At 38.1% G+C, this 22,996-nt stretch overlaps 1 protein-coding gene across 5 annotated transcripts; it reads right to left on the bottom strand.

Moving 5' to 3' along the window:
• Positions 1-9,300: 9,300 nt before the first annotated feature.
• C1H5orf22 (chromosome 1 C5orf22 homolog) lies at positions 9,301-22,991 on the bottom strand. 5 transcript variants are annotated; one of them, XM_064662283.1, is made up of 10 exons: positions 22,861-22,968; positions 21,211-21,335; positions 20,334-20,479; positions 18,344-18,493; positions 15,875-16,337; positions 15,191-15,253; positions 14,123-14,244; positions 13,177-13,243; positions 12,432-12,571; positions 9,301-11,065 (listed from the first exon to the last, which is right to left on the bottom strand). In XM_064662283.1, the coding sequence occupies exons 3-10, from the start codon at positions 20,372-20,374 to the stop codon at positions 10,933-10,935; spliced, it is 1,179 nt and encodes a 392-aa protein (XP_064518353.1). In that variant the 5' UTR covers positions 20,375-20,479; positions 21,211-21,335; positions 22,861-22,968; the 3' UTR covers positions 9,301-10,932. The 5 variants fall into 5 exon arrangements, with proteins under 5 accessions (XP_064518353.1, XP_064518363.1, XP_064518346.1 ...); XM_064662293.1 differs by having other exon boundaries at positions 21,211-21,312; positions 22,861-22,877; XM_064662276.1 differs by lacking the exon at positions 22,861-22,968 and adding an exon at positions 22,081-22,797.
• Between the last annotated feature and the right edge of the window lie 5 nt (positions 22,992-22,996).

Below are 22,996 nucleotides of genomic sequence, written 5' to 3'. Positions count from 1 at the left end.
GTTCATGCTGCAGAGAAAGATGTTAAAAACTGCTGGTCCCAATACCTGCCCTTGAGGAATGCCATTTGTCACTGATCTTCACTTGGACTTTGAGCTGGACATTGGGACATTGACCACAACTCTTATTAGTAGTAGACTAGTTCTCCAAGAAATGTTGGATTAGAGGACCTAACAGTTCTCCCTCAACTCTTTTGGAGGTCAGCAAAACAACTTGATTCTTTCTGTCCTGTGTCTGTTCCTGAATCCAAGGCTCCTGCAGTGAGATGCTGGAGTCAGACTGGGCTTTCAGACTGTGTTACCCTAGTGTAACCTATACACTAAAAAACTTCTGCCTGAGAAGACAGACATTAAGTACCATTTTACCTCATCAGAAATCAGAAGCTTTTACATGCAAAGGCTTTACATTATTAAAGTTCTCTTACTTTAGGAATACTGGCTTGCCCCTAACTAATAGTGAGCAGTAAAAGTGAAGAGTATATGCCATTGATTAAGGACATGAAAAGCAGGCAGAGCAATTTATGACCATCAATGCTGAAGTATTACAGGAAATAAAACCTCACAGTTAATATTAGGAAGATCTCAGTGACAAGGGCACAATGCACACATTTAGCAAACAATAGCTCAATTTTCCTTTTTACAAGGAATTTAATGGTAGATGACATCAAGTGTCTTAACTATCAAATACATGAAAAAAGCTTTTCTGAAACAATCTAATGTTAATTCCACTTATAGAATAGAATAATAGAATACTTCAGGATGGAAGGGACTTTTAAAGGTCTTCTAGTTCAACCGCCCTGGAAAGACCAGGGCACCTTCAACTAGATTGAGTTGCTCAGAGCCCCAGACTGACCTTGAATGTTTCCAGGTATGGGGCATCTAAGTAGTGCTTACACAGTGTCAAGGCCTTTTATGTCCCTCACACCACCACAAGTCTAGAATGTTACAGATGACTGAATGAAGAAAGCCTGTCAGTAAAGGTATGAGATAAACTACCACAACAATTTAATACTCCAGGAAAGAAACAAAAAAACACATGAGGATTTTATAATTTTTGTGATTAATTCCTGAGTCTCATGTCTCAGTACGCAGTTAAAGACTAGTAGGAATGAAATCTGCTGTGCATATATATTATTGATTACTTAATTTCATAGGAGGTAATGTCCAGCCCTTTTAAATGTCTGGAAGCAGCAGTTTTCACTTTGCAAGGTGAGACAACATTTAGCAGCTGTTTTATTTTCCAGTAAGAAAGCCTTCTAAAGTATGAAAATGGCTCAACCTGCAAAAGGGTCAAAATGGTTATAACCTTCATTTAACCCATAGAAAAGGGAATATCTTGTTTATGGTAAGGGGCCGATTCAGATGCTTTTGCCTTTGCTGCTGCTGTTGCGATTGCCCAAGATGCATACTTTCTTGATTCTCCTCAGACTGTCAGACAATTTATTCTCAATCTCCAGCACTGTGAAACTCATCAATTTCATATTATCTGTCAAACATTGTGTAAGAGCCCATATTTCCTTCTAGCATCCCACTATCCCACTATTAGAAAAACGTCCAAACCTAGTAAAAGTATAGTCACAGATAATTGTCATCAAAGTGCGGCTTTCTCACAGTCTCAGTGTTGCACAGGATCTCTTACCATGGGCAAAGTGCAGTGCAGAGAATAGCTGTATGCATTGCATATGGAGTTGCTGACCTTGATCTTAGCTCTGTTTTCCTGGTGCAGGTATTCTGGAGCTGTCTTTGGTTCCATACTCCTGATTTGCTGACCCGTGCGTTTGCCCTTCATCTCTGCTGCATTGTGTGTGTTGTGTCCACTTGCTGTGTTTGACTCTAGACACACAGGAAGCAACCTCTAGGATAAAGAGCTTTATCCCAGGCCATGGCAGTCTGTGTGAAGATCAAAGAGATTCAGATAGACCAGAGTTAATGAGGCTTCTTACCTTGTGTGTGATGCCATCATATCAGAGGGACTGAGCATCTCTGTGTACTCTCTGGTCGGTTCAGGCTGCTGCCTCACTGGGAGAAATTGTAATGTCTCTTCCTATTTCCTGGTTTGCTCTTTATACAGAGCTTGTGAAAGTGTGAGGCTGAAAAGTCTGAGATGCTAATCCACTGCAGAGTTTGCTTGAAGAAGACCAACAGAGCCATCAGTTATCTGGGGAAATGAAAGACGGAGGACAACAGTCACACTCACTCCCATATCATGGTGATAAATGTCTCATTTCTTTAGGAGGCTACACACTTTTGAGAACTTCTCCAGCTCCCCTCCAGGGCAAATTGTTTCTCTGTCTTCCCTCTACAGATGGATATGGCTTAAAGTGTTAATTCACCTCCTTTTGCATGATAGCTTATTACACAGTGCAGGATAAGTAGGATTGTCACTGTCTTTTCCTTCCATGACTGGACAATCATCACCAGCATCCTTTGCTGTCCTGAAATCTTCCTTAATTTATGAAGTAATTAAAGCTTCTAAACCATAGCTGGGATTATTTTTCTGCCCTATCGAATACCCATGTAATTTGTGCGTGTGACTGCATGCGATTCCTGCTTCTGGGAAAAAAATAGAAAATTGTTTTGTCCTTAAATTGCTTCTCAGGCTTATGTTTTGCAACTGGAAGATCAATTTTCCAAATGTGCCAAATACAAACAATACATTATTTTCCTTGTGAGTTACATTCTACATTCTTATTTTCAGTGGAAAAAAAAATGTTTTTCCTCTCTGTAGCTATCATTGTTTGAAAAGAATATATACAACTTGACCTTTACCAGTAGACAGATCACATCTAATGTTATTCCAGTCTTAGGAAATACATAATTCTGAAAATCAAAATTGTATCATCAAAACATAGCCACAGCATTAGTCCTGCTGGCCATAGGGAGAACTCTCAGAGAATAAATGTATTTGAGATCATGTCAAAGGTACTTAGTAGTCACTCTCTCATAAACAACTTACTAGATCCTGTGTTTTCACTGCTAAACCACAAATACACAAAGAATCAGAGACATAAAAAATTTGCAGTAACAAACATGACAAATGATGGAATAACATTTCCTTCTTCCTTTTCTCCTTTACTCAGTAGAACACTCACTGTGGTTGTGAAGGCTCAATGAAGAGTAGGTTGATAAAGATTAATGTATGTTTAAAAAAGTCTTAGTAAAAGATGAACTGCTATGCACTATATCATTACAGACTGTGTGTACAGTTACAGGTATGCACTAATGTACATGTGAGGGATTGCAATGTACATTTCCAGCTATAGAATTTAGCTACAAGTTCTTCTAAGACCAGAGACCAATAAGCTGTTTATAATTTTTTATAATGCTTTCTACAGGCAAATCCCTAAAGACAATGATGACATACTCATTCATACCTGCCCTATGTTTCCAAGTTCAATCTCATATTTACTTGTCTTAAGTGATTCCTAATATGCCATGTTGCAAAGTGTTATCAATAAAATGATCACTTTCTTTTTATACCTAGGTAAGAAACTGAACATAGGATGGTCATTTTCATAAGTGTTGTGGTTTAACCCCAGCTGATAACTAAGTCAGTACCATGCTGCCATGCACCCATGGTAGGATGGGGAGAAGAATCTGCAAAAAAGAATTAAAACTCCTGAGTTGAGATAGGAACAGTTTAATAATTAAAACAAGGTAATATATAATGATAGTGATAATAATAATGATGATCACAACAACAAGAAGAATAATAGACTAAGAGAGAAAGATAAAACCCTTATAGAAACAAATTGTACACAGTCCAATTGCTCACCACCTGATACCCAGCCTGTCCCTCAGCATCAATCAGACTCCCTTCTGAGTAACTCCCCCAGTTTCTATACCAGGCATGACATTCTGTGGTATGGAATAGCACTTTGGCCAGTTCAGGTCAGCTTGTCGTGGCCATGTTCCCTCCTGGCTTCTTGTGCAGCTCCTCATCGGTAGCACATGAGACAGTGAAAAGTCCTTGACTTAGAGTAAGCACCACTTAGCATCAGTGTGTTATCAACATTATTCTTTACTGAATCCAAAACAGCTAGTAAGAAAATATTAGCTCTATCCCAGGCAAACCCAGGATAATATGAAAAAAAAATTTCTTTTGGGATAAAATAAGTACTGGCCGGATTTGAAAACTCACCAAAGCTAAGAAATAGGCACAAATAGTGGAAAAAAGTTTTCAAACAAAAATAATATAAATATTATCAGGAATAAATAAACTCTTTGGTGCAAAAAAACCCCAAAAGTTCTGGAAAGCTCCTTTTCATTCATGAAAAAAATCAAACAATTGCACATTGTAAACCAATTTGTAAGATCCAGAAGTATGTTATGCTTTTTACTAACAGGGAAGAAAGCTAAAGGTAGTAAATAAATTATATACAATAAATATTCTATCGTTAAAGCCCTTTCATCACTTTTATTGATTACTCCTGTGGAACTGGGGACGTCACTAAAAGGGAGCTCTAGGAAGTGGACTTGGAACCTGCTGTGACTTGCAGACTACTGTGGTGGATATTTTAATTTTTTTTCTTTCACATTATACAATGGGATATAAAATATGACAAGGACTGCTTCCAGAAGAAAAATACAGAAGAAATTAAGTACAATAAATCACCAACCCACAATCGTTAAGTTTTATACAGTATTTTAGCATCCTGCTTGACAATATTGTACTTGTTCTTAGTTACTGTTAGTAAATTTAGTTTTTTTAATAAAAAATGTATTTTTCTTCCTAAATATGTAAGCTGGAATATTTTGATCTTATTTCAATTAATATATTCAGTTTTTCAGATGAAATTACTTGTATTCATAAATTTCCCTAATCTTAAAAAAATTTAAAAGACTACACATTGAAGCAAACATTAAACACATTAAAACATATGCAATGTTGAACAACTCTGTATGAAAAATTTTTACAGACTAGTAAAATTACTGATAAAAGTTGTTATTGCCAGTGAAAAAAAGGAGAGGTGAATTTTTTTTAGTTACCTATTATGAATTATAAAATTAGGCATCAAAAATTAGACAATAAAACACAAAAGGGAGAAACAAATTGGAGAGAGTATTTTTGGGAGAGAGCAGGGAGGAAGGACGTAAGACACAAAAGAAGGAGATAATACAGCACATTTATATCTGGAATTTTGTCCTAAAAATACCTTTAAGTAAGCAGGCTCTCTTTGGTTTCAAGTCACTTTTCAAAAGCTTATTGGCCTGTGTCAGCATTTACCAGGGTTTCCTCAAAAACCTGAAGAATCACAGGCAGCAGCAAAAATAAACATATTAGTGGGAATTCATCCCCAATAGCATTCAGTACTTTAAAAGTACTTTTTCTCCATGGGGCCAGTCCCAGGCATTTTGTTCACTGAATGGTCCTTCTTTTCAGCTGTTGGACCTAATTACAAGGACATTTTGGCAACAGGCTTAAGCAGTATGACTGTATTACTAGCTCTTTAATATGATGTCTAGTTTGATGATCTTAGTGTTACTTGCTCTGCATTGTGCACAAGGTTATAACTTAAAGTAGGATCCATAATACTGACATTAGAGGTGGTTAAAGTAGAATATTTAATACTACAGCATTCTGGGATTAGAGGTGTCTCATGCCTTATGTATTTTTAAGGCTGAATATTGAATTGTTGTCTAGAGTCAGAAAATATCAAATGAATTAAAAGCTTAGAAACAAAAAGGAGACAAATAAGGCAAAGGAAGTAGATTAAAAAAATAAGGATGAGTCAGTGGGAGGGGAAGGAAGAGAAGTGGTGTTACTAGGATTGTTTGCCTCCTTGAAATCTGAGAAATAGGAAAAAAGGGAACTACTTCTATTCTTCTTCACTGTCTAATGATACATAGAGTGACTTGTTAGAAAAGGAGAAGCATTTGTGTAACCTCATCAAAGGCAGAAATTTTAATCCACAGGTTTTACTCTGTCTAATTTCCTATGAAAACCAGTATACTATATATATATTTTTATAAACATATTTCTATTATTGCAATTTATAAACAAAGAAGCCAAAATTAGTGAACTATTTCTGTTCACTATTAGTGAGCTATAATATTGACCTGCTTTGAAACTTTTGGACTACCTGGGAAATGGAAGTCACTAATGCATCACCTTTTTGACTTTCATTTCTCAGAAACTTCAGTGAGCTAGCTTTGAGCAGACCCATATTTATTTGAAATAAAATAGTGTGGAAACAAAATCCATCCATGTTCTGATTTTAGTTACAGGCATTCACAAAATGCTGCACTTAAAAAAAAGGAACAAATTCAGGGTTTGAGGAAGGACTGAGTTTATCACATCAGTATTGCCTTTGGAGAAGAATTAGCACTATGTGCTGACTGAGAAGACCAGTCATGTTCCAATTTAATGACTGGTCTAGAGCCAAGGTAGGGAGTAACTCAGAGAAGCTAGTCTTACAGAAAAAATGGGGCATCTGAGTTCAGGCAACTGGAATTACAAAAATGATAGCAGAAACTCAGTGTTAACGGGAATTGGGTAGCTGGTGACCTGTACTGCTTTAAGGTGATAAAATAAGTAAAGCTGAAGTAAAGAGAAGAAAGCTGTAAGGCAGGCTTTGATACATTTAAGTCAGGCATTTGAGTTAGCCTGGCCGTTAGCGTTCAGTGCTGAGCAAAATCAAGTAGCGGGGAAGGATCACCTGGTGCAGGGCAGAGTGTTCCAGAAGGCTTTTGTGCACCTTGGAATCTTATTAAAGTCGTGTTTATTATAAGGATGGCTGGAAGAGATGCTGGGTAGCAAACAGAGCACAAAAGACATAACCATTAGAAAAGAATGTAGTACAGTGATATTCAGCATGGTATCTCAGCTCCATATTAAAAACTGTGCTGGGAGATATTTCTTGACTGGCTGACAGCACGTTGAATAAATCTGAGATTTAGTATTGCTTAGGGCAGGTGACAAAGGGTCATATGTCAAACGTGTTTTGGGAGATCTAGCCCTAAATTTGCACATAATGCACCTCATTCTGTAAAGTAGTGAAGGATGAACACAAGCATAATATTTGTTTTGTCAAGGGCCTTAAGTAAAAATATATGACAACAATTCTGCTAAAGGCATGCAATCCCACAAGAAAGCTCCCTAGCAGACAATGCAGTCCCCTGTGGTAGGAGATGTGCAAAACCATCAGGACATTTAGGGAAACAAATGAATATATTTAACTTGCATTTAGCAAGGGAAGGTTGGAATGATTTGTCTCTCTCCAGTGAGATGTCTGCTTCCTTGAGAGGGCTAAGTATCCCTATTTGAAATTATGTATGCTTAAAGTAAATTGCAATTAAACTGTAAAAAAGTACCCAGCCACAACACAGAACTAGACAAAAATTCAGATCAGAGCCATTTCTTGAATATTTGGGGATATGGCGAGCAACAGCTTTCCTTTGCAGAAGAGAGTTACTGAGAGAGGAGGAAGATGAGCGTCCCTGTAAGTCTGCAGGGAGGTGAGCACTAGTGAATGGATCCAGCACCTTCATGAGCTCTGCTTGTGACAGAGAAGCAGGACAGCTAGTGGCCCAGAGCCTCAAAGACAGGGAAGGAATTAATATACCTTTGTGGTGGTGCTATGATCCTCCTTTGGGGCCAGTGTAGACCTAGCCAGACTGGCTCTCTCCCAAGATAGGCCTGTGGCTGAACCTGATGACAGTGAGGGAGGAAGTCTGTGCCAAGGCTGGAGCTGGGACTGGGTTTGTTGGGTCCCTGACTTGCCATTTTCATTGGGGTGTGGGAGCTGCACCTCTGCTGTGGGCACAGAGGATTTCCTCCTGCAAGAGACACTGAAAACTAAAGGCAGAAAACGTGTTTACATCCTCCCTCCTGATGGAGGATAGGATATGGAAAGGGTTTGTGGCACTCATGGGGACAATAGGGGCCATCAAGCAGGACAGGAGGGCCCGTTCCAGGTGCTGTCCAGTGGATGCATAAGGAGACAGGACCCATATCCTGGGTGTCCTAGAAACAGAATCATGGAACTGTTTAGGTTGGAAAAGACCTTTAAGGTCATTGAGTCCAACTGTTAACCCAGCATGGTCATGCTCACCACTAAGCCATGTCCCTAAATGCCACATCCATCCATCCATCCATCCATCCATCCATCCATCTTTTAAGTACCTCCAGGGAAGGGACTCTTCCCCTAAGACTGAACTTGTTGGATAACTATTTTCTTCTTCCACAATAGCAGCAGGAAGAAATATGTATGCAGTTGACTCTTCAACCCCCATAGTCCAGCTCTGCCTGAGACTAGGGTGATTAACTCACAGTACAGTTACCAGAGGAAGGGAAGGGACAGAGTTGTCAGAGACAGAAGCCTCAAGGAGAGGAAGAAATGGTAACAAAGGACATAACCTCAGCCATCTGACTCACCCTCCGTTCATTTTTCTTGAAAAAGCTAATTTTGTTCCGCAGTGACAAGCTGGGAAACTGCAGTGTGGCTGGGCTGCAGAGCTGGTGACGCAGAGACACCGCCCAGTATATTTGGTTTAAGGCTCTATTTCATACTGTATGGAAAAGTGTGATAGTTTTACTGTTTATGCTCAGGTTGATGGTCCATCATGGAAGCTGAGCCACAATTATGACAGAACTATCCCTGCATATCTCTACTGCTGAGATCCATCTGCAAATATCTGCAAATGCCCTCCCAAGTGGGCATCCTCACTCCTAAGTGGTGCCAAAAGGAGCAGCAGAGCTGGCAAGGACACCTAGCTACAAGAGACAATATGAAGCTGCTGTCTTATATGGTGCTGCTATGTTAATATCCTCAAGTGAATTTATTTCTAATGGGTCTTCATGTCTCATCCTTATAGCACTGATTAGAGGAGTTGGGCAGTATGATTTCATTGTGTTGTTCTGCATAATAGATATTGAAATAAGCTGAGAGGACATTGAGGCAGACATAGGGAATGGAGGATTTTGTATGTGTGGTTAATAAATAAGCCATATATAGAAGTGAGAAATAGAGATACCTCTTTCTGGTTTGGCTTGATTACTTTTTGCCAAAGTAAAAAACAACCTTGCAAATGTCCTTAATGTAGAAATTAATGTCTCTATAATTAGGTGAGACTGGCATTTTCTGGAGTGTATTATACAGTTTGTGTTAGTCATACATTTTAGAAGATAACAATTTGACATTCATAAACAAAAACTGTGCTTGAAAGGAACATTTCTTAAACAACTTGGATAGCGAATAGACGATTCATGATGCTAGTTTAATTCTGAAGAGCCACAGTGAACATGCGTGTGTAAGCCAGCACAGGCAGGGCACAGGAACAACCATAAAACCACAGACAAAATGCAAAGAGTAAATTTATTTTTGTTACCTCACCAACCAAGGAATGCCCAAAGCAGCACCCAGGCAGAGATGCAAACATTGCTGAGTTTGGTCCATGCTAAAGGTTCGCCCAGTTGGATCCCTCAGCCCTGGCTGCCGGGCAGTGTTTTGATCTCCCTTGCCCAAGCTTTCCCCAGGGCTCTCGCCCACCCGCCTGTGGCTGAGGGGCTCAGCTGTGCCCTACATGTTTGGGTTTTTTTGTTTTCTACAACCTTATGCAAAGCCCAGCAAGAAGCATCTCTAACTTTAAAAACCCCCAATCTTTACACAATCAGCACATGATCTGACTGCACTCCATTTCTATATGTAATGTATGGCTGTTCATAATTTATGAAGTATTAAGGAAACTGGGTCCAAGGCTAGGCATGTCTTTGTGACAGATGTGTCACAAAAAACACAATGAAGGTGGGTCCATGGTCATGGAATTTATTCTACTGGAAGAAATATTTTAGAATGATTATATATTTACAATCTATAATACAGTAATTTATATCAACAGCAGAAGCAATAAAAAACCGTAAAAGTGCACAAAGTCATGGTAGAGCAAAGAGTAATGTTAGCAAATGAACCTAACTATTTCAGAAGAAATTACACGCAAAATATATTCATAACAAATAACAATATTCTAGGTGGCATTTTTTTCTTTCCCATTTCATTTTCATTCCCAAATAAATCCTGTGGGGTTTTTATCTCTGAAAGTGGCAGTTTTCTCTATAACTATATTGATTTCTAAATTAAACATTTCTAAAACTGTTATTTTCCAAATAGCATATAGAAATGAGCAAAAAACTTGTACAGAAGATTTTGCTGCTGACTTCAATGAAGCTAAATCTTTGTTTCTGAAGAAACTATCAATTCAATTCCTTACAGGATTCCAAAGATAAAAGCATGCACATGTAAACATACTTTTTATCCTGAAAATTATGTAAAAGTGAAAATATCAAGCCAATGTCTGTACATTAAGGACATCATATGAGTCACCAATGAAATACTAAGGCAAAATAAGACAATATTAATGAAAGAGAGTATAAATATAAATGATATTCTGTGGATAGGGCAGAAGCCATAAGCTGCTCTCTAGAAATGAGAGGTTCATCTCAAGTATAAAAATTACAAGAGATCACTATGTAAACCTACAGTCTTAAGGGCATTATTCAGATAATTTTTTAAAAGATATAATGCAACTCAGGAAAAAATTCTGTTACTCACCAAACTCAACTAAAAAAAAAGTTTAATTACATAAAATATATCTATTTATTTAAAAAAAAATATATTTTATGGGTTTTTTACAGACAGAAAGAAATCAGACAAAAGGTGTCATTTTATAGACAAAAAGTCACTTCTCTTGCACCAATTTTAAGAAGAAAGACAATAAAAATAATAATCACAGAACTAATCTAAACAAAGCCAAACAGGTAACGAACAGTTCAGATGTAGCTGACTTAGAGATAAGTAATGCAACTCAAAACTAGCTCTGGGTCAGCTTGGGTTCTAGTGCCACCTGGTGAAATAACAGTAGTTTTCCCCTTGCAACCATAGCTAATATGCAATTTAAATTAATCCACTGCATTAGACAGCAATACATGAAGCAAGGTCACAAAGAAGATGAAGTGCTTGAGTAGTCTAAGTGCACATCCAGAGAGCCATACACCGAACCGAGTAAATTGAGAACCTTCTCTTGAATCATGTCAACCTGCTCCGAAGGGCAATAGTCATCCAAACTTGATCTGTAACAAGGAATTGAAAAAGGCATGAGAGAATACAGATATCACCAGCATGACAACATTGTGTATTTTTGTAAGGCCCTGTGGCTAGGCTGAAGCTACTTTCAAACTTTGGCAAGTTCTGCCTCCCAGTATCCCTTCAAAGTGTAGTGCTGTGGATCTCCTCACTACTTTTTAAGCTGAATAGAAAGTCTGCAGCAGATCAGGAATGTGACCTAATCTTCTTTCTAATTTTACTCTCTTCCTGAATCTGACACAGAATATGCTGGCAGATAAAGTTCAAGCAAACGATCTAATTAAAGGACACATGTTAAGTTAAAATTGAAAAATTCAAATGCTACTAGTAAAGTAGGTAGAAAAACTTGAAAAACATCTTCACAATCCCTGGGATATAACATTTTTTACAGTATCTATTAATGAACTGCAAACCAATACTAGCAGAGCTGACACTTCTTGAATTTTTATCTGTCAAGATTTAGAGAGATGATTCTGTTTTCTCTGCAACACTGGATGACAATCCTGCAGCTGGCACAGGGAATATAGTTTTCTTTTATTGTAGGGATTACCCATACTATTTCTTATTGACAAAGCCAGTTTCATGTCAGCTTCTGCTATTGTTGCCTGCCCTTTTAAGGGCACACTTGGTATTTCTGAATGATTAAATTGCAACAATTTGAAAACAGATAACACTGTGGCCTCCAAATTAGGTTTGGAGATCCCTGGTTCTCCCAGGTCCCTGGCCTCAAGCTCCATCCTTTTCTCCTAAAAAATACTCTTACAGTCCTGGAAACATAACTTTTACTCCATAACAAAGCTTTACTAGAGCCTTAAAGAATATAGATTGCTTTCAGCCTATTAGACGAAAACCAGTTCCAGCAGAAGTTTCACTGAAAACAGAAATCCTATCTATAGTACAATACCCTAGAGCAAGAGAAGAAGAAACGTGGGATGTCAGCCCAGGCAGGCTTGTCCTAGCTTTGCTCTAATTAGCACAAGTAATGGAAGTAGTGAAGATGCATGAACTCCAGTGACAGCTATCAATCCCAACATACACAAGGCCTCATTATAGACTTTATATAACTTATGCTGAAGCAGATTAAGTCATCATGTTTTCACAGCTTTTGAAATCTGTGCCAGCTACTTTAAAGCCCAGTAAAACTGGCCATCAGTGCAGAGTCTTCCCTTATCTCTGTAGATTCTGTCACATCTTTATGATCAATATTTCCAAATGTCAATGTTTACTATACTATAAGGCTTCCACTTCAAGACGGGACTTAAGATGCACCAACCAGTGCTATACTGATAAAATCATTTATCTTCATGAGTACAGTCAGAGCTTTTTAAACTAAAAGTGTCCACATAGTCTTACCGAGCAACAGTCACAAGCGTGGGCTTGGGCATATCTTTTAGCAGAACTTTAACGGATTGTATGAGGCCTTCGATCTCGTCTTCAGTGCTAACATGGTGAGGAAGCTCTATATAATCACAGGTTAAACCAGCCTGATGTACCTACAGGTAAATTAAACAGAGATTTAATTTCTGTTGATGAACTATTGATACAGCTTACCTGTGTAGAAGGTCTCTAGCATACCATCCCTAGCCCAGTAGATAACTTATACCTCTTTAGACAGTAAGAGTTGTGGGTTTTTCTGCCCCAGCTTGTTCTTTAAACGAAACAAATAAAAATCTGGAGGTTGTATGGATTGTTTCATTATCTCCAGTACACTGTACCTTTTCTATAAATTCAGAGTGTGTTGCAGTCCTTGAACATGATAGCTCTGATGCTTTATAAATAGATATCTTAAATTCTATAAAGAAGATCAACAGACCCTGGTGAAACGAAACCTCCCTTCATAGAATGTGGCTCAAGATATCACAGTCCTGAAAGATCACACTAATGTTGCCTAAATATAGACAAGCAGAGAAGAATTTTAGCAGCTTTAAAAAGAAAAGCTGGAGTAAGTAATGAGACATAAAAACCCAGGAAAAGTAACAAACTCTCACAAAGTCCTGAATCAAGAAGCAAATCTGAAAGGAAGTATGAATTTTCCCTGTCTGTTGAAGCTATGCTTTTGAAATTCATCTACTTTCTGCTCTTCTACCTTGCCACCTACCATTTCATAGTCTGGGCTTTCCATCCTGGTTTTCAAACTGTGAACTAGTTGAACAAGTGGCTTCATTCTGGAGTTAAAACAAAACGAAACAAATAAAAAGAAAAAAAAAGAAGAGAAAAAAAAAAAGAGGAAAGTAGAAGTTATTATGGCCCAGGATTTGAAAATGAAATTTGCCTCTCTTTGTCATCTTGGACCTGAAAAAATGGAAATTATCAGTACTATTGTACTGTTTCACCAGTACAATTATCAGTACTATTGTACTGTTTCTTTCTTATAAAGCCCTTATACTCATAGCTGCCTCTGGCAAGTCCTCTTTGTGCTTCTTTTAGGGCAGACCTGCAAAGGTCGAGTCGTATCAACTTCTACAGGAAATATTTGTTGTCACTATTACAGAGGTCTGACAGTAATTGCTGCATTTGATGTGGAAAATAAATGATTTTCCCATCAAGGAAAAGCTCAGATTTTCAGTGTCTCTTTTCAGCTGAAAACATTTACTTTAACAGCACAGTGGGCAACGGGGCTGGGACAGTTCAGATGTTTAGTGGAGACTGTTGCTCAGATACAATTTTTCACTCATTTCCATTTTTCCACAGAAAGCTGACCCTTTGGGAGCACCAAAGCATTGCTTCTCCATGTCCTCCTTGGTTTGTTGTTTTTTTGAGAACTCTGATACACACTGATGACTAAGTTTTTAGTCAACAAAATGCCTCCATTCATAGGCAACAGAATTTGCACGAAGCTGGAGAAGACTGAGCTTCAAAGGCTTACGGTGGTGCTGAAGACAGCAGACTGACTTTCCTTTTATTTTGTCTGACTCTTTCTCCTCTAGAACTAAAGGAAAAACAGTATCCTTGCATAGATCCTATCTTTCTCTGTTATCAAAGTGCTGGGGTATATCAGTTCCAAAACTTCTGTTTGCATTTTAAGCCATTTATAATTCTCATACCCAGGATATGAAGCCCATTTCTGGAGGGTTTCTTCATCATCACTGTCACACAAATCTGCAAATGCTGCTTCCAGATCTTCCAGCTGATGAACACGGTTTTCAACACAATCCAGCAAGCCTTCCTTTAGATAAGCATATATAACAGTATGTTAGTAAAAAAATGAAGTAAGAATATCATGGCTTACCTTATGATTTAAACTCTGTAATGACTGATCTACTGGAAGTGGGGAATCTGAAACAACTGCTTCATTACTATGGCACATCAATTCAAGAGGATCACAGTGAATGTCTGTAGAAGCTGTTATACTTTCAGAATAAATCATCTCACTTTGCTCTGTCTTTCCAACAACAATTTTAAAAAAGCCACCTTCTAAATATGTACCTGTTTTTACTGCTGATTTACTAAGAGATATGAAAATCAGTTTGCCAATATTCCACATATCTCTATTTCTTTACATATATATTAATTAGGTTTCAATAATTTGTGCTAATTATATGTGTTGAATCTTTCTAACAGTGTCCAGATGAGATTATGAAAGCTTACATTTCCTATGAGAAGCAGAGAGCACATAAAATGAAAAAATACATTACAGTGGCATAATACCATCCCTTCCACATCTAAATAGACAGGTAAAATACCGATTAGACATTCATCACAACTCTGGCTATCAAGCAAGAGCAACTAGGGCAAAGAAGGGGAGAGCCTGGAGGGGTTAAAAAAAAAAAAGAAGAAACCTCACCAATCCAAAGTCCTGTCGAGCCACAAAAAGAACAACACTGCAGATGACTTACAATGTTTTCATTCCTTCCTTGTCAATTACCATTTGTTTACAGAAATTAATTTTCACACTCCTGCTAAATATTTATGCAATTCACTCATTTAATCAAAACATTTAATAGGAAAGAATTTCTAAGATTCTGCTGATTAGCATTCAGCGTGCCACGTAGCTTAATTTGAGACCACTTCATTAAGCACCTTTGATAGGTTCCTTCCTGTTGGCGTAACTCATTTTTATTGGGTAAATAAAAAGAATCATTCCCTCTACATCCCACAAGGAAATATCATACCTCTGTTGCATTTTTGTGCGGCTTCTTGAAATTGTACAACTCTTGCAAGAGCCCATATTCTGTCTTAGACAAAAAAGAGGAAAAAGATTAGACTCTTCAAATGACAAACCAAATCTTCAAAGCTTTCCTTCTTCAAAAAAATAATGTGATTACCAAGATCATTCCCCTAGTCTAGTACTGCAGACAATAATGAGCATAACAGCCTCTCATCAGGACAAGCTACCACTCTTTGGACAATCAACACCACCATGCCTTTTGAAAGGCAGTCTCTTGATACCACTGTGGTTTTCTAATAGCATGTCATGAAGGGTAAAAAATGACACAATCCGCCATTCTATGATTCCTCCTTGATGATTCTTGCTGTGAGTATTTGGAAGGTTACCTGTGGAAACCCAAGCATAGCTTTTATGTCCCAAGCAACAAGCACAAGTGAGCCATATACCTCTGAGCTTGAATGTACACTCCATACCATTATCAAATGTAAGAATCTCCCCCTATTTGGCGGTTGTAAATTTTTATCACGTACACTCCACTAGAATGTCTCTCTTTAAAATATGACCATGAATCATTAAACGTGATCAGTTACTCTGCTGATTAACCTTAGGTGAAAGTTTCTCCATAGACATAAATACTAAGACTATGGCACTTGTGAACTGTATGAGGCCATTCAATTGTTATGCTTACCTGTGTGTACATTTCTTTGAATGGATTTTTAACTGAAAAAAAATCTAAGTCAATGTCCAAAACATATGCATCACCTTTCTGCAGCACTTGGCAGATATCTTTAACAACTTCCTTTATTGGGCATTCACTGTTTTTGAGACAGCTTGAAGCTGAGCACTCTGGCGAGGTTCCTGCCCTATTCAGGGCACTTGCATTTGGTACTTCCTTTTGCTTCACACTTGGGGTGCTGTTATCAAGGTCACCAAGACCCATTGATGAAGAGGCAGAAGTGGCGCTTGCCGTGTCATCTGTATGCAGCTTCAGTCTTTTAGCAGATGTTACTTCACCATTTTCTTCATGGCCATTAGATGATTCGATAGGGTTGATGAGAATGACGTGTAAATTTAAAGACTTCTGGTTTTCTAGTTGATCAGCAGGAACATAAAGACCATCACTTAAAAAGTAATGATCTGTGCCTGTAACCCTACAATTGACAGTAACTCACAGTTAATATACATCTTGGCAAAGACCTTAGGAAAAAGCATTTTATACTTTAAAGATCCAGAGAAGAATAAACAGACGTTTGATGGGTAACAAAAGCAATAAAACTGTGTAGACAAAATTTCAATCCTCAGGTTTTTAAATTAAAATTTTTCCACTTCTTTATTGTGAAATAAATATATATAAATTCATCCTACACTTTTTATGATAGTCCTACAAGGTTTTAATGGATAAGAAAAAAGATTCTACATTATGCGCTACTATGATTAATTTGCCATTAAATTGCATTTTAAAGACAACATCCAGAATTGAACAAGATATTGTCAATATTGTGGCATATAAGATTGCAAAGCTATAGATATTTTGTCTTTTCTAATTTTCCAGGAAAATTATGTTAGTTGGGCTTGAGAAATGCCCTGAAATGCATAAATATTGATTTAGTAAAAGTAAAACATTATTAATTAATAGGTAGAATTTAACTTCTTTTACCACTGACATAGATAGATTCCCTGCTCTAAGTGAGAGAAATGGTAACTAGAGGATAAATAGTTAGGTATCAGTTGAATCCACTTATATAAAAAAAAACAAAACAACTAATTCAACAAAAGCGACAGTACTAAAACCTCTGCTTATATAAAGAATGGAATTTTTAAGCCATATTTCAGTACATTAAGCCTTAAGCATCATAAACTCAGACTAAAGATAAGCTTAAGTGTGAACTTCCGCTCAAGCCTGTTAAAGCCTCGTTTGATTACAGGGTATCACCATCAATCAGCCACAAAGACAAATAATTTCATAAGCAGGAGACATTTGAAGCTCAGTTCCCCAGTGTCTTGTGGATGGATTAGCCTGAGCTTGCCAAGATGAGAGGCTGGATCACAACTTCATCTTGTTGACGGGGCATTCCCAGGACCTCTTCTCAGAAATTCTGCGGGGTTCAACATGAGCTCATACTACAGCCTTTTCCTTAGTGGACACTAACTAAGGTATCTATTGCCTATTCATCTGTTGTCAACAAAACTTTAAGCAAGTTTGTATTTCTGAGGACTCTTTCCCTTTTTTCCTCCACGGATTTGGTAAGCCTGGAATCTGAAGTGAAGGTACCCGACAGTGTTCAAAAAGAAGCCTGAAATGTTGTTTTTGTGACAGCTAAGGCCACCAGTGAGAGAGCTATTCAGTCATTATGAAGTATTTCTATATCTTGGTTAAATGATTAAATGTAATTGAAACTACTAGCTGCTTTATAATTATTATCATCATTATCATAGTTATAATTTATTATTATTATTATTATTATTTAGGTTAACTGTAGGCTTCAGATTCAGAATTGTAGAGCTTTAGCATTTTATTTAAGGTGGTAAAACAAGGCATTTCTTTGCTGTCTTCTGTTAAACTTGCTTCAAAAGATTTACTTCAATATGCTGGTAAGAGACATGATTTGTAAGTGCCCATTAAAACTGTACAAAATCACAACGTAGTGAATATAGTGAATGCAAAATTATCATGGATTGCATCCTGCAGAATGATGAGGGGTTCTGATCAGAACTTGAATCACAGAATGATTAAGACTGGAAGAGACATCTGGAAGTCTCTAGTCAATCATCTGATTAAAGCAGAACTAACTTCCAGGTAGATGAGGCTGCCCAGATCAATCATCCTTTATCAAAGGATGGAGAATTCACCACCTGAGTACCTGTTTCAGTGTTTAAGTAGTAGACTAACTTAAAAAAACCCAAAAAACAAAACAAGCAAAAAAACCACTCCCACACCAGAAAAATAGAATCATGGCTGACACCAAATAAAAATTTTACTAGGCGGACCAAAGAGTAAATAGATATAAGTTGAACTGCATTAGGCATTTCCTAAGGAAATTACAAATACAAATTACAAATTAAATTTTCATCTTTATCCAAGAACACAAAAAAATGCCAGTGAAAAGCTACAGAGATAACTTTTATATTACTAGCATTATGACAGCAGACAATTTACCTGATTGTCGTTGTTGATACATCTTTCCCAACAAGAAAACTGTGTTTTCCTTCTGAGATCTGATGAGCCCAGGGTGGGTGAAGCCATACTACTTGAGAAATATGTCCAGCATAAACAGCAGGCATAATCCAGTTCTCAATACTTAATTCACTGTAATCAATAGAGAAAGACAGGAGGTAACAATGTTACTTTCCTTATAAATAAAATATGGTCAAGAACACCACAACCATCTTCCACATCTTTAAAACCTCCAGGCAAATCATCTAAAATTAGTACTCTGTGTAAGGGTAACATCATCAAAGAAAGAAAAAGAGGGAAATCTATGTCTGTAGTAGATTTAAAAAAGTTCAGACATAGAGTGCAATCAGCTTCACTCTTAGTACGGTGCTTTGATAAACTACTTAGTGGTGGACATGGCAGTGTTAGGTTACTGGTTGGACTTGATAACCATAGAGGCCTTTTCCAACCTTAACAATTCTGTGATTCTACATCCTTTTTCTCTTGATACATCAGATAGAGGAAAGTGCAAGCAAGGACACAACATCATTCTAAATAACTTCAGACTGACCTCATGAGAGCGTTTTATTGTAAACTGCTCTAGGTAGATTTTAAATATCATCCCAGTAACTAAAGTGAGTCACTCCACAACTGCAAGATTAGCATATTTCCTCATTATCAAGACCCTATTTAATTACATGTATGATGTCAACTGTATCCTGGGTCACATCAAAAGAAGCATGACAAGCAGGTTGAGGGAGGTGATTATGCCCCTCCACTCCACTCTTGTGAGACCCCACCCAGAATACTGCATGCAGCTCTGGGGCTCTCAACATAAGAAGGGCATGGTCCTGTTGAACCAGGTCCAGAGGAGGCCATGAAGATGATCAGAGGGCTAGAATACCTCTCCTATGAGGACAAGCTGAGGGAATTGGGGTTGTTCAGCCTGGAGGCTGCAGGGAGACCTACAGAACCATCCAGTACCTAAAAGGGAAGAAAGCTGGAAAGGGATTTTTTACAAGGGCATGCAGTGATAAGACAAGGGGGAAGGCTTTAAACTGAAAGAGGGTGGGTTTAGATTAGATATTAGGAAGAAATTCTTCACTGTGAGGGTGGTGAAGCATTGGAACAGGTTCTCCAGAGAAGTTGTGAATGACCCATGCTTGGCAGTGTTCAAAGCCAGGTTGCGTGGGGCTTTGAGCAACCTGGTCTAATGGAAAATGTCCCTGCCAATGGCAGGGGAGTTGGAACTAGATGATCTTTAAGGTCCATTCCAAACCAAATCATTCAAAGATTCTAAAATAGAGTCCACAAAACTTATTAGTCAAAAAAAGAGAATAAAATATTCACTATGGGTAGGACGATCCAAGTATTTACACAATTACATTAGCTTGTAATTGCTGTAAATCACCATAATACTGAAGCAATCAATATTTATTTTAAAACAAGAAGAGAAAGACAATAGCAGAGATCACCCTGTGGCTTATTCCCTACCTACCTCATGGTGGTAGAAAATATTGGTCTTTATGATTCTAATATGAAAATCTTGTTTAATTTCACATATTCACCATGCCAACAAATGATATGCTATTTCAATCTCAAAGTCAATTTTTCAGTGTGAAGAAAGAAAGACTGATTTAAAACTACAGCTCTTCAGTCAAAGCATCAACTTAGAGTGTTTTCATGTTACCCAGAGGAACTACTGGGGCTAATATCATAATATACTACTGAACAACTAAACAAAGCAAATTCATACATCTTAAATTGCTTGATGGACCACATAAACATTTGGCCACATTCATAAAACACAAACGTAACTTCTTCCATTAAAAAAATAAAGTTTCAGCAAAAGTGAAAAGATGGAAGATACAACCTGAACCTGAATTATACCTCCTTTGTTCATGTTTCCTACTCAGTTGTACCAATATTCACTGTGAATCACAGGCAGCAAGAAGTAGATTTAAAGTACTCTGAGGCAGTACCTGGGACTTACCTAAAAAGAGTTTCTTTGTCAAATACAGTATCTGCAGGCATATTAACAGGAATAAGAAGGTCTGGATGGGAATCAAGATGAACAAAACTGATGTTACTGGCAGGAAGATGCTTCGAACCAATGGCACGATAGATGAAAGGCAGCACCTAAAGCAATATGAATAAAAACATTTTAATGATAACCAGTAGGCTGAAAAATGTGACCACTTTAACAGCAAAAACACTAGTCTCGCTCTTATTCCTTTAGAATTTAAATTAGAGGGAGGAGGAGACAGAAACCAATACAAAGGGGAAATAACTCCAGAGGCAAGATAACTCATGAACTGTAATCATTATAAGCCTAAGCGTTCCACATGGGAAACTGCTAAAGAATCACAGCCTTACTCCCTTTTTCCTTCTTTATAGGAAGTCTTGTTTGCAGTAGCTTCTTACTAATGATTCAACTCAATTTCTAGGGCTTTTTTTTCATTTACAACTAAACCCCAGGACTGCCTTTCCTCTTCTGCAGAACATTGCCCCTGTATTTCCTTCCCCATACACTCCTCACCATGCATGGGTGCTGTGGAGCACAAAAACATTCTTTTACTCGAGGTTTATAAGTTAACTGATATAGAATGAAAACTGACCCCACCATGATTTAGACTTTAGCTGATCATTAAACCTATTCCTCTTGAAAAATTAATTCCTAATGACTTAGTGGCTGCAATAAACATATAACCTTTCTCAACTCTCCAACCTTATCCCCCGCTGAAGGTCTTCACTCAAAGGTGCGAAAAACAGAAGATGAGGCAACTCACCAATTTACAGCATAGAAAACCACTGAAGTGCAATAGTACAGGGTGGTAAAAATGAGAAAACTGATGGCTGATTCATGATACCTCTTACACTGAACAGCAGTACATGGAGTTTTTCTCACAGTTAGGGGACATCAACTGCCTTGGCTGCCAGAGCAAATCCAACAGGGATTGTGAATCGCAGCCCTATCATACAGGGAATGTGAAGACTGTAAAGAAGCAACAAAAATTACATGTGACCTCTACATTACAACTGCACCTGAGCTACTTTTCTTGGCATAAAACTGATTAAGATGACAGATCTGGCATACTGCATAGGCATAACCATAAAACATAAGTATACTATTGCAACAGTAGATAAAACTAGGTTAAAAATAACAAGGGTTCCCTGATCCATGACTTCTACTTCTTTGGAAAAAAGAAATAATCTGGCCTACCTGAAAAACCTACAATCTTTGGAATTAAAATTGAAGCTTCACTCAGGAAAGGGTAACTACAGGTTGCAAGAGACACGAGAGACTGAGGTCTCTAACCTTGCAATTAAGAACAAAATTTCCTTTATGCCAGCTGTTATTATTAATCAATGCATGATGCATTTACTGATAACTTGTCCTAGAGGAACATCACTGTCAGCAAAGGATTATTTAAATTTTCTGTGAAGTTCTTACACTTGGAATAAAAAGCCATTTGCATTTTGTGCATCTACCTTCACATCCTGAAAATGCAGTGTATACATTTAGCATGAAAAGACTTTAAGTTATTTGAAAACATAAGTACAGAGACTAAAATAAAGAAGAAGGATCATTAACTGGCATTATCTCAGTATTACTATCACAGCGATGCTCTAAGTCCTTGGTTACCATGTAAAATCAGCTATCACAGTATCATATATCACAGTATCATATATTTCAGTGAGTCTTAGCAAAAATGAACTGCATTAAACTATTTACTTACAATTTCATTATTTTCTGTAATGGACTTTACTACACTAAAACTTTCTGTTTGCAAAGAATCTAGTAAATAATCTGTTACTTAGGATGAAGGCCTCAGCTTATGCTACTATAAAAAAAAAAACAAAACATGAGAAACCAGAAACAGCAGTTCAAAAGCAATTCCTTCTTCACTCCCTTTTTCAATGACTTAACCAAGAAAGCAAAGCTCCACATTTAACATTTCTCATCAACTGGCTGTCAATCTGCTCCTTGGAATGTGATTATACCTGCTGTCAGACACTAGGTTGGGTTGAGTTTCCAAGTACTGCTCTAATGGCCAGCAAATTATAACAGCGGTGTAATGCAAGTATAATTTCTTTTTAACTATAGCAACTATGACCCAAAAAAGAAAAAAGACAGCAACAATTGCTTAAAAAGATGTCAAAATTCGATCATGGAAATAATTAACTTAATCGGTGAATGGGAAAGGAAAATCAGATCTCCTGGGCCCTGAACTTCATTTATGTTTCAGCAGTAGAAGGGAAGGCAGTTTTAATGTTTGTGCATGGCTATACAGGGGAGGGCTGTTCCCAGGGAAGCGCCTGGAGCGGGCAGAACCCGGATACATGGCGGGAAAGCGCATCCCCCCGAGAAGCCGTCAGCGCCGGCACAGGGGATCCACCAGTCAGACCGAGCCTCCGCGCCGCGGACAAACAAACAAACAAACAAACAAACAAAGCCACTCCCCATACACCACCGGAGGGATGGCCCATCCCACGGCAGCCCAGCGCCGGGCACTCACGTCCTGGTGGTCCTCCACCACCCACACCGGCAGCGCCGGGTACTCCCGCAGGCAGCCCCCGCGGGGCCGACCCCCACCGCCGGCCTCCTGCTTCCCACCGCTCATCCCGCCGCTCCCTCCCTCCCTCCCTCCCGGC

Source organism: Pseudopipra pipra, chromosome 1 (genome assembly GCF_036250125.1).
Source record: "Pseudopipra pipra isolate bDixPip1 chromosome 1, bDixPip1.hap1, whole genome shotgun sequence".
Classification (NCBI taxonomy): Eukaryota; Metazoa; Chordata; class Aves; order Passeriformes; family Pipridae; genus Pseudopipra; species Pseudopipra pipra.
The sequence above is the reverse complement of the archived record's forward strand: the minus strand, read 5'-3'. Positions and strand labels throughout refer to the sequence as shown.